The 12,169-nt window shown below is 49.3% G+C and overlaps 3 protein-coding genes across 3 annotated transcripts; 1 reads left to right on the forward strand and 2 right to left on the reverse strand.

The window, feature by feature from the left end:
• Positions 1–264: 264 nt before the first annotated feature.
• Positions 265–4,073, reverse strand: RIA1 (Cytoplasmic GTPase/eEF2-like protein (ribosomal biogenesis)). Its single transcript, XM_024471300.1, has 4 exons — positions 3,862–4,073; positions 3,786–3,806; positions 2,798–3,729; positions 265–2,689 (listed from the first exon to the last, which is right to left on the reverse strand). Exons 1-4 carry the CDS (start codon positions 3,922–3,924, stop codon positions 439–441), a joined length of 3,267 nt encoding a protein of 1,088 aa, XP_024320825.1. The 5' UTR covers positions 3,925–4,073; the 3' UTR covers positions 265–438.
• Positions 4,074–7,385: 3,312 nt separating this feature from the next.
• VC83_07735 (uncharacterized protein) lies at positions 7,386–8,536 on the reverse strand (the record flags this gene model as incomplete). The annotated part of the gene is made up of 4 exons (XM_024471301.1): positions 7,386–7,671; positions 7,726–7,865; positions 7,927–8,248; positions 8,298–8,536. 4 exons carry the CDS (start codon positions 8,534–8,536, stop codon positions 7,386–7,388), a joined length of 987 nt encoding a protein of 328 aa, XP_024320885.1.
• A 1,686-nt stretch (positions 8,537–10,222) lies between these two features.
• On the forward strand, positions 10,223–12,119 carry VC83_07736 (uncharacterized protein; the record flags this gene model as incomplete). Its single annotated transcript, XM_024471302.1, has 2 exons — positions 10,223–11,015; positions 11,074–12,119. Coding segments are annotated over exons 1-2 (1,317 nt in total), but the record flags the coding sequence as incomplete, so codon positions are not given.
• Between the last annotated feature and the right edge of the window lie 50 nt (positions 12,120–12,169).

Here is a 12,169-nt window from a genome sequence, read left to right on the forward strand (position 1 = left end):
ATTGTCCACCAACTTGATGCCAACAACTTACGATCAGTTATAAAGCGACGTATGGTACGTACAAGGGGGAAAGGGGCAGTTCTAAAGGGTCGCTTTCATATTTCTACGCAAGAATTATGTGATGTAGTGATGGAGGCAGAAAACGTGACTCAAAAACAAAGTCAGAAACGGCGTAGAACAAAGGGCAAGAACGAATTCTCTGATGATGAAATTGAGGGACATAATGGAGAAGAAGCAGAGGAACCTTCTTGGAGCGGTACTGAATCCTGTATCATAGTTGATCGTAGTTAAATTCACAGTTTTACGCCACGACTCAGGTTAACTGGTCTGCCAGACCCATAATTTCAAACCGATCCCGGTGTGGTTGTGGAGACACATTTCACCACAGTTTCTAAAAATTCCCCTAAATTCCCCTAAGCTTAGTCCAGCTTACCCCCACTACCTCTTCAGCGTCCTCCCCTTCTCCCCCTCCCCCATCCCCTTCCCCCTCCCCCGAACCAACAACCCCTTCCTCTCCCTCACCCCATCCACATACCTCTTAGCAACATTCTCCCTATCCCCAAACTCCCCCAAGTCCTCCAACTCCTCCTCCGTCCTCGGCTCCCAGAACGGATCCTCATCAAGGACCTCGAACCCCGCGAACTTAAGCTGCGGACTTGCTAGACCCGCCGTGCGCTTTCTCATTTCATCCGAGAAGCCGAAACTCGCAGCAACAGGCAACAACGAGAGGATGGTGTAGAAGGGCGTTCCTTCGTTTAGGGCTTCGGAGAGGATGCGCCCGCGCAGGCGGGTGAGGACTTCGTAGACGCGACCGAGGACTTCGGTGGAGGCTTGGATTTCGCACGAGTACATGGCGAGGAGGAGGCGGGGCGACCAGTCGAGGAAACCCGCGCGAATGGCCTCGCGGGCGGTCTTGATAACTTCGCCTGTTAGTCGGCCGAGTTGGTCGCGCGAGGAGGAGTCGTCGGAATTAGGTGCCACGGTGACTTCATCCAAGAAGACAGCTATGCCCTGAACCGGCTCATTGCAGAGTGGTCCCTGAGCGCATGCAAGTTGGAAGGCGTAGGATATATTATCCGCAAAATCCCTCGGCTGGATCGTCTGCACGTCTTCCTTCTCTGCTGATGATTCGACCTCCTCAGCGTCCGTGGAGCGGAGGAAACGTCCACAGATCCCAGTATTATCAATGAGTAAGTTCGGCCCCGTTCTGCGCGGGGCAAAGGCGGTGATTTTTTCGATCACGCCGGCCCAGATATCGCGCTCGGATTTGACGCTGTCGAAGGCGGCGAGGAGTTGTTTCTTGAAGTCTTCGAGGGAGAGGACGGCGGTTTCTACGACGGCGGGGTTGAGGTCTAGGTCGTCTTTCTCGGAGCCGTTGTCGGTTTGGGCGTCTTGATTCCGCCCTTGCTCTTCGGCTTTGCGGTCTGCGTAAAGCCTTCGCACGGCTCCTGCATTCCTGACTAGAAACTCTGTAACCTTCTTTGGTAGCGGGCGCACACGTAACCTGACCGTAACCTGCTTGGATGTCGTGACTGCGACAACAGTTCCCCGTCCCAACTCCTTATCCGCAGGCGGCCGCATCTCCTCCGCCCTAACAATCGTCTCTCGATACGGCACAATCGGCTCTCCGACCTGAATCTCACATCGTGCAAACCTATCCTTCAAATCCCCCAAACAGCGCTCGAGATGCAATTCCCCTGCAGTGAGCAAGACATGCTCTCCGCTCTCAAAGTGCTCGTACTCTGCACACGGGTCGCTCTGAACCAGCAGCTTTAGCCCCTGAATCATCTTCTCCAAATCCGCGGGGTTCTCCGGTTCGAGCGCCACGCGCACGATAGGCTGCGATCCCATCGCTACACCGGCCAAGTTGACGCTTCCCTCGAGCTGACTGCATAGCGTGCCGGATTTGAGAATATGGCCCTCGAGACCACCGATGCCGAAGACGACGCCGGCGGGGACGGTGGTGAGTGGTTCTAGACCGCGGCCCATTAGGAGGTAGAGCCCCGTGATGGTGACTTTATGTGGTTCGGGGCTGAGATGGGGGTGTGCGGGCGAGAATTTCGGAGGGAGGACGTAAACGCTATCACCTACGGAGAGCGTGCCTGAGAACAACCGCGCGAATCCGATGAGGTGCTCTTTATCCACCTTCTTCTCCTCCTCACCCCCGTTAGTCTCCGAGATTGTGGTATTGGCGAACGTATCCACGAAGCTATCAACGCTATCAGGTACGTCATCACCCCCTCCTGCCGCTGCCCCTTCTGCAGCCAGAGCTCGTGCAATCTCGATTCTCTTCCGGCGGCCTAGTTCTTTTGCCTCCTCGGCGCTCAGCATCCCCCCAACGCGACCTTTGTTTTGTGGCAGCTCGCTCTCGGGGACCGAGACCATTTTGCTAACGTAGGCGACGACTGGGTCACCCTTGGCGGATTTGAAACTAACCATTGCATCGCGGACGGCGGGGTCGACGTGGTCGAAGCCTGGTGAAGCGTCGATGAGAGAGGGTAGCCTCGAGGCTTGCGCAGCGGGTGGCGGGGGAAGCGATTCTATAACTGAGACAAGCATAGCCGTCGAAAGCGGTAACCACGACGAGAAGAGTGCTGTGAGGATCGCCCGCGGGTCTCGGGACCGCTTGAGCTGCGGCGGCAGGCTGATTCCGAGTGATTTCGTGATCTTTTCAGTCATGGCAGGGTCACTATTGCAACAACGAATTAGAGGGATATTCCATTGCATAGAGTATGGTACAGGTGATAGTATAATATAAAGAAGGAAAGTTAGGAAGAAAAGAGAGAAATCCACGAACCCCTTCCCCTTATCGCCGCCGGTGGTAGCCTCGTATACTGCCCATATCTGCTCCAGGACGAGCTGGACGAACATCGGCTTCAGGTTGCGGCCCTTTAAATGCTTGTGCGCTAGCACCTTTTTGGTTTTGGGATCGAGGTAGAAGTCGCCCCAGAGCACTTTCTCCATGGCGTTCCGCTTGATCCCGAGCTTTTTCTCGTACAAACTGGCGAATTGCCTGACTGTGAACGCCCAGCCATCAACGGCGCTGCTGAAGATGACATTGTTCTTTTCGGGCGCGAAGTAGATATCCTCGTCGTCGCGCTCCTCGTACTCGGCTGATGCGGAGACATCTACGTCGGATTCGTCTAACGCGGAAGTCTTTAGTTTCGCTGCTGCCGCAGCAGCGACTCGCTCATCGACCTTCTCGCGCCAATTCAGATCCTCTTCCATCCGCTCTCCCTGAAAGAAGCTGCCCAGGACGGCATTAACCTGCCCCAGCAGCTTGTTGAGATGTATATACGCCTCCCCCGGGCTCATCTTCAGCTCCGTAACCAGCCTGTCCATCTTGTTAATAACAAGCAGGGGCTTCATATTCTCAATCCACGTCTGCCGTAAAACTGTTACCGTTTGGCTGCAGACGCCCTCGACAGCATCGACAAGCACGACGGCGCCATCACAGAGCCGCGACGCAATGGACACCTCGCTGCTGAAATCAATGTGTCCTGGGGAGTCGATCAGGTTTATCAGGTACTCCCTCTGCTCGGGTGTCGCGTCCGGGGCGGACTTCCGCATCATCGAGAAATGGAGGGAGATGGCGGAGGACTCCATGGTTATGCCGCGCTGCTGCTCGTCGGGCCGCGAGTCGAGGTAGCGGATCTTGCCGGCGAGTTTCGGGGATATGATGCCGTTTGTGGCGAGGAGGGCGTCGGTGAGGGAGGTCTTGCCGTGGTCCTGGTGAGGGTGGTCAGTTGGGGTCTTGAGGGGACGGGGACCTGGGGGTTACTCACAACATGCGCTAAAATACAGATCTTCCTTTCTGTCAGTATATAAAGTGTATGCACTTTTCGTCGATCTGTCACTCACATTCCTCACATCCTCTGCATTGTGCTGCAAACTGACCAGCTTCTCTGGATTTACGACCACCATTTTGGCGGAGGACTAAAGCGCTCTGGAAGGTAAAGCCACGTCTAATAGCTAGGCTGCGCACTACTCGCCCAATACTCGGCTCACTCACTCAGTGGGTTACTCAGCTGGGTGAGTAGCTGAACCTTTCACTCGACTCGGTGAGTGAGGCCAATACTCAGTTACTCTGTAAAAACCCAGTGAGTACTCGGCTGTCACGTGTAAGATATATGCATTACGTGAACAGTCCCTCATACGATTAATACTGTTTTATGGTTACAGTTGTAAGTTAACTTAAAGTATTACATTTATCAGCATCACTCTACCATCTCTAATAAGCTGTGAGAACGAATCACGTATATTCCTCTATCTAAGTACCACGATTATCAGAAGATTATCAGAACACTATATTATATATGCTCAAGAACATCTTTCCACCTTGCTTGATGAGGCCGGCCAGACCTACTAATACCTAAAGTATTTATAGGGTCTTGACGAGTAGCTTGAAAGATATCAAGTAGATCTCTTCCAGTCTTCCGAGGGCGTTGGATAGGCGTTGGTGGCGAGGACGGCATATCCTTATCTTCATCGTCATGAATAGTTGGAAGTATAGGCTCCTCATTATTACCATCTTCTCTTATATCTTCATTATCTGGGATATCGTCATCTGGGATGTCGTATAAGGTCTCGTTAAGACGGTCAGCCCTATCTCTTTCTTCACCTTGTTGGTAGCGCATTTGTCGTTCTTCATGTGCAGCTTGTGATAAGTCTTGCTGTTGCTGTGGCCGCTGAGGATTAAACGGAGGATATTGTACCTTTGAATATGTCTCTCGGATATGTGTATTTGATCGTGGTTCTTCTTCATCGCTGATATATTGTAACTCGATAGAATTGCACATCCGTTGTCGTTGTGCCTCATACTCTTCTTCGACTTGCTCCTCAGTCATATCAACGACGTCCATCATATCTGCAAGCTTGTCACGATGACCTTGACGATTCTTGTATTGTCGAGAGTAATATATAAGCATAATACTCTTAATCGTCTCAGGATTAAGTTGACCACGTCGGTGGCCACATACGTCCCTTGCGGCACTAAAGACTCGCTCAACTCCAGACTCAGCAGCAGGAATACAAAGTATATCACGAGCCATTGCTGATAGACCAGGAAATTGCTCTTCCTTTTGTTGCCAAAATAGCAATATCTTTGTGTAGATATGTGCTATACAAGTTAGAATAAGATTATCAGAAGATTACCAGAAACTTACGAGCATCAAGATAGAGATCAGCCTCATTCACATATTCCTCTCGCTGGCCCCGAGTCCCATTTAATGTCTGACTTTGCTGCAATACTAAGGCTAATGGATCCATATCTGCATCTCGTAATCCTGATTGACTCGCAACTCGCACTGTAGAGTACTGCTCTTTATAAAGAGTCCTAAACTGTTGTTCAAACTCTGTCTCCCAATTTCGTATTGAAAAGTCAAGCTTGCAAACCTTTTTGTTAAAGTGTGAGAGCTTCACACTAGGATTTAAGATACTAGCAAATGCGAAGATAGATCCAGTATTTGTGTATAGCTTGTTATAATACTTCCTAATCTTCTTCTCTGCAGCATCGATTGCTAAAGTCATCTTTGCTGCCCATGGATATGTCTTATGCCGTAGCCGGTGCCGAGTTCCTTCAAGCGTTGATAAGAGTTTTTGATATACTCCAAGTGTATAGCAGACAGTAGGTCCGGCTGACGATCCAATGTTTGTTGTAAAGAAGTTGAATGGCCTTGTAAGATCAATGATGTATTCGATGTGCTTCCATTCTAGCTCGCTAAGTCTGAACATGTGAGCACCATGATCGCCTCGAGTATATTGATTGATTGTTGACTTGAGTTGCTGTGCTCGCAGAAGCATATGGCATGTCGAATCCCATCGAGTTGATACATCTTGAATAAGTCGAAGAAGCCTCTGAGATGATTGACCCCGGTTCATGTTTGCCTTTTGCAAAGTCATAAACCTGTTCCTTCGAGTTTGACTTGAATTAACAAAGATAGTGAGCTTCCGGAGCTATGAGATATTAGAAAAGACTACCAGAAGTTTACCAGAACTAACAAGAGAATATATACCTTTCCAAGTGTAAATCCAATACCCTTGTCCTTCTGCAACTTTGCAAGGCCCTCCATCTGATTCTCTTCTTCCCAGTTCATTAAGATCTCTTGATTTGTTGGCGTAATCCGGATTCGACCAAGGAGAGCACTAAGGGCAAGTTGAATAACGTGAGCTAGGCAGGGTATGTGTTGTACTTTTCCTCCAATGAAATGCTCGTTGTCTGCAATACTATCAAGCATTATTTCCACATCTCTCATCATTGAAGTGTTGTTTGACGCATTATCAGTCGTAATGGATATAATTCGTCCTTCTAAATGCTGCCTTGTGATAACTTTTTCAAGTATTCCACATAACTCAGCACCAGTATGCTCTGTATATATAGGTTCAAACCCAATCAAGACCTCTTGCATTTTCCAATGACGGTCGATAAATGATGCAATAACACCCATAAATGAAAGTCGAGTAACACTTGACCAACAGTCGAGCGATAATGCAATCTTTGAACCAGGAACAACATCTTGTAGCATCTCTTCTTCGATTTGTGTGAGCTTTGTTGTTAAGAGGTTTCGAATAGTTGTTGCTGAGGGTAGTGGATAGTGAGGATTCTGTAAGATAGCAAGCCTTTTCCATTCAGGATCCTCGACTGAGCGGAACGAGCTATGAGTTGAGATAACTGTGTATAGAACTTGTTCGTAAAATGCCTCTTGTGTGAGAATATGATCCTATTATAGATATTAGCCTATATAATTCTGGTAATAATCTGGTAATCCTTACCTGTTGAGGTCGCATCTGATTGATTCGCATTTGATAGAGACTATCCTTACCCATCCGTGACTTCTTTTTGCAAATGTCTGATGCAAGATGTGTTGCCATAGACTTTGGGCCAGCAGACTTGATTGCAGGATGCGTAAGGGCCTTCGAACAATAGGTACAAATGACACATGGTTCTCCAGAAAGCCGGTCTGCTCCTTGGTGATAAATTCTCCAGTATTGAGAACTCCGGTTGGTTGAATCCCATGCAATCTTCGTAAGGAGTTTTGTAGTATGATCTGAGTGTTGTTCATACCATCGTGATAGCTTCCACCACTCAATGAATACATCGTGTGTATCCTTAGTCCATTTGATGAATTGGTTTAATTTGCCAGTATATTCGAGGCCCGCAGGGATTTGATTTAATGAAGGTAGTCGTTGAGAAGAGGGAAGAGAGTCTGAGAATATATTAGAAATAGGATTGTCAGAGTCAAACAACTCTGAATATTGCGATGACATTTGGCAAGTAGCAAATTGTTTGATTATCAGAAGATTACCAGAAGTCTGGCTACGATGAAATACTTAAATCTCTATAGCCCCTATTCGCGTCGGAAAATCAAATACTCCATTTCTCTCCTCTACTCTAACTCCAGAAACAACATATCCTGTGCAGCTGATACCTTAGCCCACTTTTCCTTATCAAATTTCTTAGAGTAGACAAGTAAGAACGCCTCTTTGAAGCTAGAACTATGAGTGGAGACTTGTAACCATCCGTTGTCGACAAGATTGTAAGACTTTGGGTACCACTGCGCAGGTCCTGGTAATTGGGCCCACTTTCCAAACTTCCAAGCTGTAAAGTTTGTCCAAACTGCCTGCTCGTACAAACAGAAATATTTATGTGGTGGGATAACGTTGTGAAAAGTGCTATAATAAACAATTAGTATCTCTAGAAGATTGCTAGAATGATCAGAGACGTACCCTTCTTCTACATCAATCCATGGCATATATTCAAAGAGATGCTCAGGCTTCTTTCTCAGCTTTCCAGCCTTTCTCGTATATGAGCGGATACAGCTATCCCAGAAATGTTGCCACTTGCGGAAATTGGACTCTTCATGGGCCTATCAACCGTTAGTATTACCAGAAGATTACCAGAAGATTACCAGACTATGAGGTACCAACATCAATGCGTGCTTGAGTTAAGAGAGCCTGGATGCTAGCGATCTCTTCATCAGAAAGCTCATCTGGTAGAACAGCCTCGTCATTTAAAATATCGTCGCGCCGTAACATAAGCTCCAACTCTAAATCGTCTTCAACCTCAGTATCCTCCCATTCGCTGTTATGATCGTCATCGATTGGGATACTGGTGATACCCTCAAATGCAGCAAGCTCAGACAGAAGTTGTGGCGGAGTAGATGGTGGGGCTTGTGGAGAAGAAGAAGGGGCGCTAGTATTCTTGACTTTCTGATTCGCAATGCAAGATGCATGGGTGCCCTTTTCAGTCCTGTTTATAGTTAGATTAAGGCTACCAGAGATTACCAGAAGGAACTTACCGAACACGAATACGCTCAACCTTCAATTCATTCTGTAGACGTGTCTTGTCTTCAGCAGAGGCAGCGATATACTTTGCAGACTTGTATAACTTCTTTAAGTAGTAGCTCAGATCGCCATGGTCAGCCTTGAGTGCTAAATGAACAGCCTTCTCATCTTCAGTAAGGTTGGAGACGCGGTTGCGAGCTTTGATAGTATTCAAATTAGTGGAGAGTTCTTCAGGTGCCTTGCGTTTCGCCATGCTAAACACGTGATTAGCAGAAGATCATCAGAAGTTCTGACTGTAGAATCAAGATAATAAACTTACTTGAGGTCCTAGTGAAGAGGTAAAGCGCAAAAGAGAAGAAGAATGTGTAGATCGGAACGTAACCAAGGAAGGTGGTTGGTTGTAAGGTTGTTGTTTTTTTAAAGTTGCAAACAATTATATTCGTCAAGGAATATTCACCTGCAAATAATTACTGTTCTAAACAACACTACAACGCGTACCTTCAAATAAAACACATACCTTTCAACCTTTACCTCTTTCTTTACTCTTTCTACAACATCCTTGCTACAAACTCACTGTAAGTACATATATCTTTTGATCTACTTCTTTGTCTTGTGTATACTTCACTAACTCATCTTAATGTTAGCAAATGGCTCGTATTAAGCAAACTGCTAGGAGATCAACTGGCGGCACAGCACCAAGGATGCCACTTGGATTACAGGCTGGCTCTAGGCTTGGTGGAAAGGGAAAGGGAAAGGAAAAGGCTGTGCGCACAGCAAGAAAAGCTCCAGTTCGCTCATCTCAAGCTTGCAACAATCATGCTCAGAAGGCCATGCGCCGTGCAAAGTCTGGTAAGAGGATTACCAGAGGATTACCAGAACTCTCTAATAAACATATAGGCACCAAGGCTCTCCGCGATATCAGAAGACAGCAACTTGATACTCGCCTGATTATTCCAAAGCTCTCATTCCAGCGTCTTGTTAGGGAAATCGCACAAGACTTCAAGTCCAATCTTCGCTTCCAGCAATCTGCTATCCTAGCTCTCCAGGAAGCTGCCGAATGCTTCCTCATTCGAGAATTTGAGAGTATGATACTTGAACATAGTGACAGGGACATACTAACAGTTATAGTGACAAATCTCCTTGCTATTCATGCGAAGAGAGTGACAATTCAGGCAAAGGATATGGTATTGGTTCGGCGTTTGCGGGATATGATGTTTAATCATGGAGCTGTAGGCTTAATCGATGGAAATGTCTCTCACCCAGGAATGAAGGTTAGATAAGTTCTGGCAACCTTCTGGTAACCTGGTACCTAAAGGCAAAGGTTATAGTGTGGAATAGGATATCAACGACATGGGAATGGAGTTATTGAGTTATGGCGTTTTACGATATCGATATCAATGTGAAGTCACGATCACACCCCCTTTTCAATGACTAATCAAACACGTGATATAACTGGGTTGCCAAGACCTATACTAGGTACCCGGCAAGTGAGTAATCCTCATTCAACAATACTCGGGATATGAGTGAGTAACTCAGCTGGGTGAGTAGAAATTCTACTACTCGACTCATGAGTACCCAGTGCGCAGCCTACTAATAGCAAAGGAAAAACGCCAAGAGCGCGTATGTGACAGGAAATACCGTGAATTATTTCATCGGAGATATATTCCCTTGGCGTAAAAGAACGAAATGCTAAGATTTGGCAGAGGCAGAGGCAGAGGCAGAGGCAGGGGAAAAATAAAAATCTTTTGCTGGGAATATTCTCTGTTTATAGTCGGAGTCGGTTGATAACCCCGCCATTAGATAAGATGGGCGGGGAGTCACGTGGCATGCGTCACAGTAAAATGGCTATATACGGAGCCGGAGAAACCTTGCTAAGATTGCCGAGAACACCCTTGCCTTCCTGGCTACGATCCACCACGGCGGCGTCACCACGGCGTCAGTAAAGTTCGTCCCTGCCTCCTTGAAACCCCTCCGTCTTCGCCGCCGAAACCCTACTACTCGATCTCTCCAGCAGTACCAAGCTGCTCGTTTCATGGCCACTATAACTTCTTCTTCCAACATTATTATTCAAAGGCCTGAACTGACCTGTTGTTGAGCCGGTGCTACGTCAATGCGCATAGTGCCAACCACGAACTGCAACCTCACAATCCATCTTCCGCACACCTCCACTACCGTCACTCTCGCCTGCTGATCGCCATGTCTCTGCCGCATCATTGAGACAAAACAAACCCCGTGTTCGCGACTTCCCTCACCTCCCCCCATCGATCCATCCGGTGGCTGGAAAGGTTTAATGACTGTCGCCACGCTCTCCTCACCAGCCTCCCGACCTTAGATGACCGCCAACCCAACCCCCCAGCTTCTCTGCTCGACAGAACCCAGAGCCGCCGAACGACCGCACCTCGCATTCCCTATCTGATATATAATACATAATACCTAGTTTCTTCTTTCCCAAACCCCGAAAATGGACAAGGCACGCGCCACAGCTGCCTCGACGGCGGTGGCACAGCCGCAGATGATCCCGCCGCGAACACCCGCAGGTCCGTCCAAGAGCCAGGCCAAGCCGTCGCCGTTGGCTGTCTCGGTGCCGGCGCCGGCGCCGGCGACTAAGGTGCGCAATAGCGTGATGGCACCCGACGCTTTCTCTTCGTCTGTCGTCACAGAGAACGGTAGCTACGAGTTCGATCGGCGTGCTCAAGAGCGGCTACGTGCGCAAGCGGACGCGCAAGACAAAGGTGAGCGAGCGAGCATACGCCCCCCGGGCCCAGACCCAGGCCCCCTCCTGACATCTAGCTAACCCTCTCCTCCAGTCATGGAAATCAATCTACCTCGTCCTCCGCCCAACCTCCATATCCATCTACAAAGACCAAGAGGAAGCCAAGCTGCGCCACAAAATCCTCCTCTCCGACCTCACCGCCGTCGCCTTCCTCAAAGACCCCAAACATAAGCGCCACAACGTCTTCGGCCTCTTCTCCCCCTCCCGCAACTACCACCTCGAGGCCCTCTCCAAGTCCGACGCGGCGGAATGGGTCGACCTGATCCGACGCGAGGCGCGCATCGAGGAAGAGGAGGAGGAGATGTTCCTCGCGTCCCCGACTACGAATACTACGCACAACTACGCTGGCCTTGATGCTGAGATGCGCAAACGCACGGCGGCGGCACTCCGCGACGCACCGCTTGAAACACACCGCGGCTCTTCATCCCCTGAACCCTCGCCCGCGCGCGTCAGACCAGTCCATCCCCCGCCTCTGGATCCGAAGATCGCAAGGCGCCCTTCGCACTTCGAGTACTCCGGCACGGAACCAGCGTCGCACTCTGATTTCTCCGACGTAGAGACGCACTTTAACCCCTCTCTCCGCCCCAAAGCCGCAGGCTCCTCGCGGGTCTCCATTCCCGAGATTGGGGAATCGTCCGCCTCCGCTGCTGTTGTGCCAGGGTTGCAACAGCAGCAACAGCAGCAACAACGTCCCATAATCGGCGCCCGCAACGGCAGCCAACTCAGCAGCCTCAACCTCACCCCCGACGCCGACCCGGAACGGGTGATCTGGCAAGGCCACCTGTTGTACCTGAAATCCAAATCGGGCGTCCGACAATGGAAAGACCTCTGGTGCGTCCTTCGCGCGCGCACCTTCGCCCTCTACAAAGACGAGAACGAGTACGCCCCCCTGCTGATATTGGAGCTGGGGAATATCATTAATGTAGTGGAAATCGACCCTGTGAGCCGCACGAAGAGGAATTGTCTGCAGGTTATTACGGAGGAGAGGAGTTATCGGTTTTGTGCGAGGAGTGAGGAGGGGTTGGATTTGGCGTTGGGGGGGTTTAAGAGTTTGTTGGTGAGGAGGAGGGAGGGGAGTGTGGGGAGTGGGGGGGCGTGGTTGGGGGTGCGGGG

The sequence above is a fragment of the Pseudogymnoascus destructans genome (genome assembly GCF_001641265.1).
Source record: "Pseudogymnoascus destructans isolate 20631-21 unplaced genomic scaffold scaffold_23, whole genome shotgun sequence".
NCBI lineage: Eukaryota > Fungi > Ascomycota > Leotiomycetes > Thelebolales > Thelebolaceae > Pseudogymnoascus > Pseudogymnoascus destructans.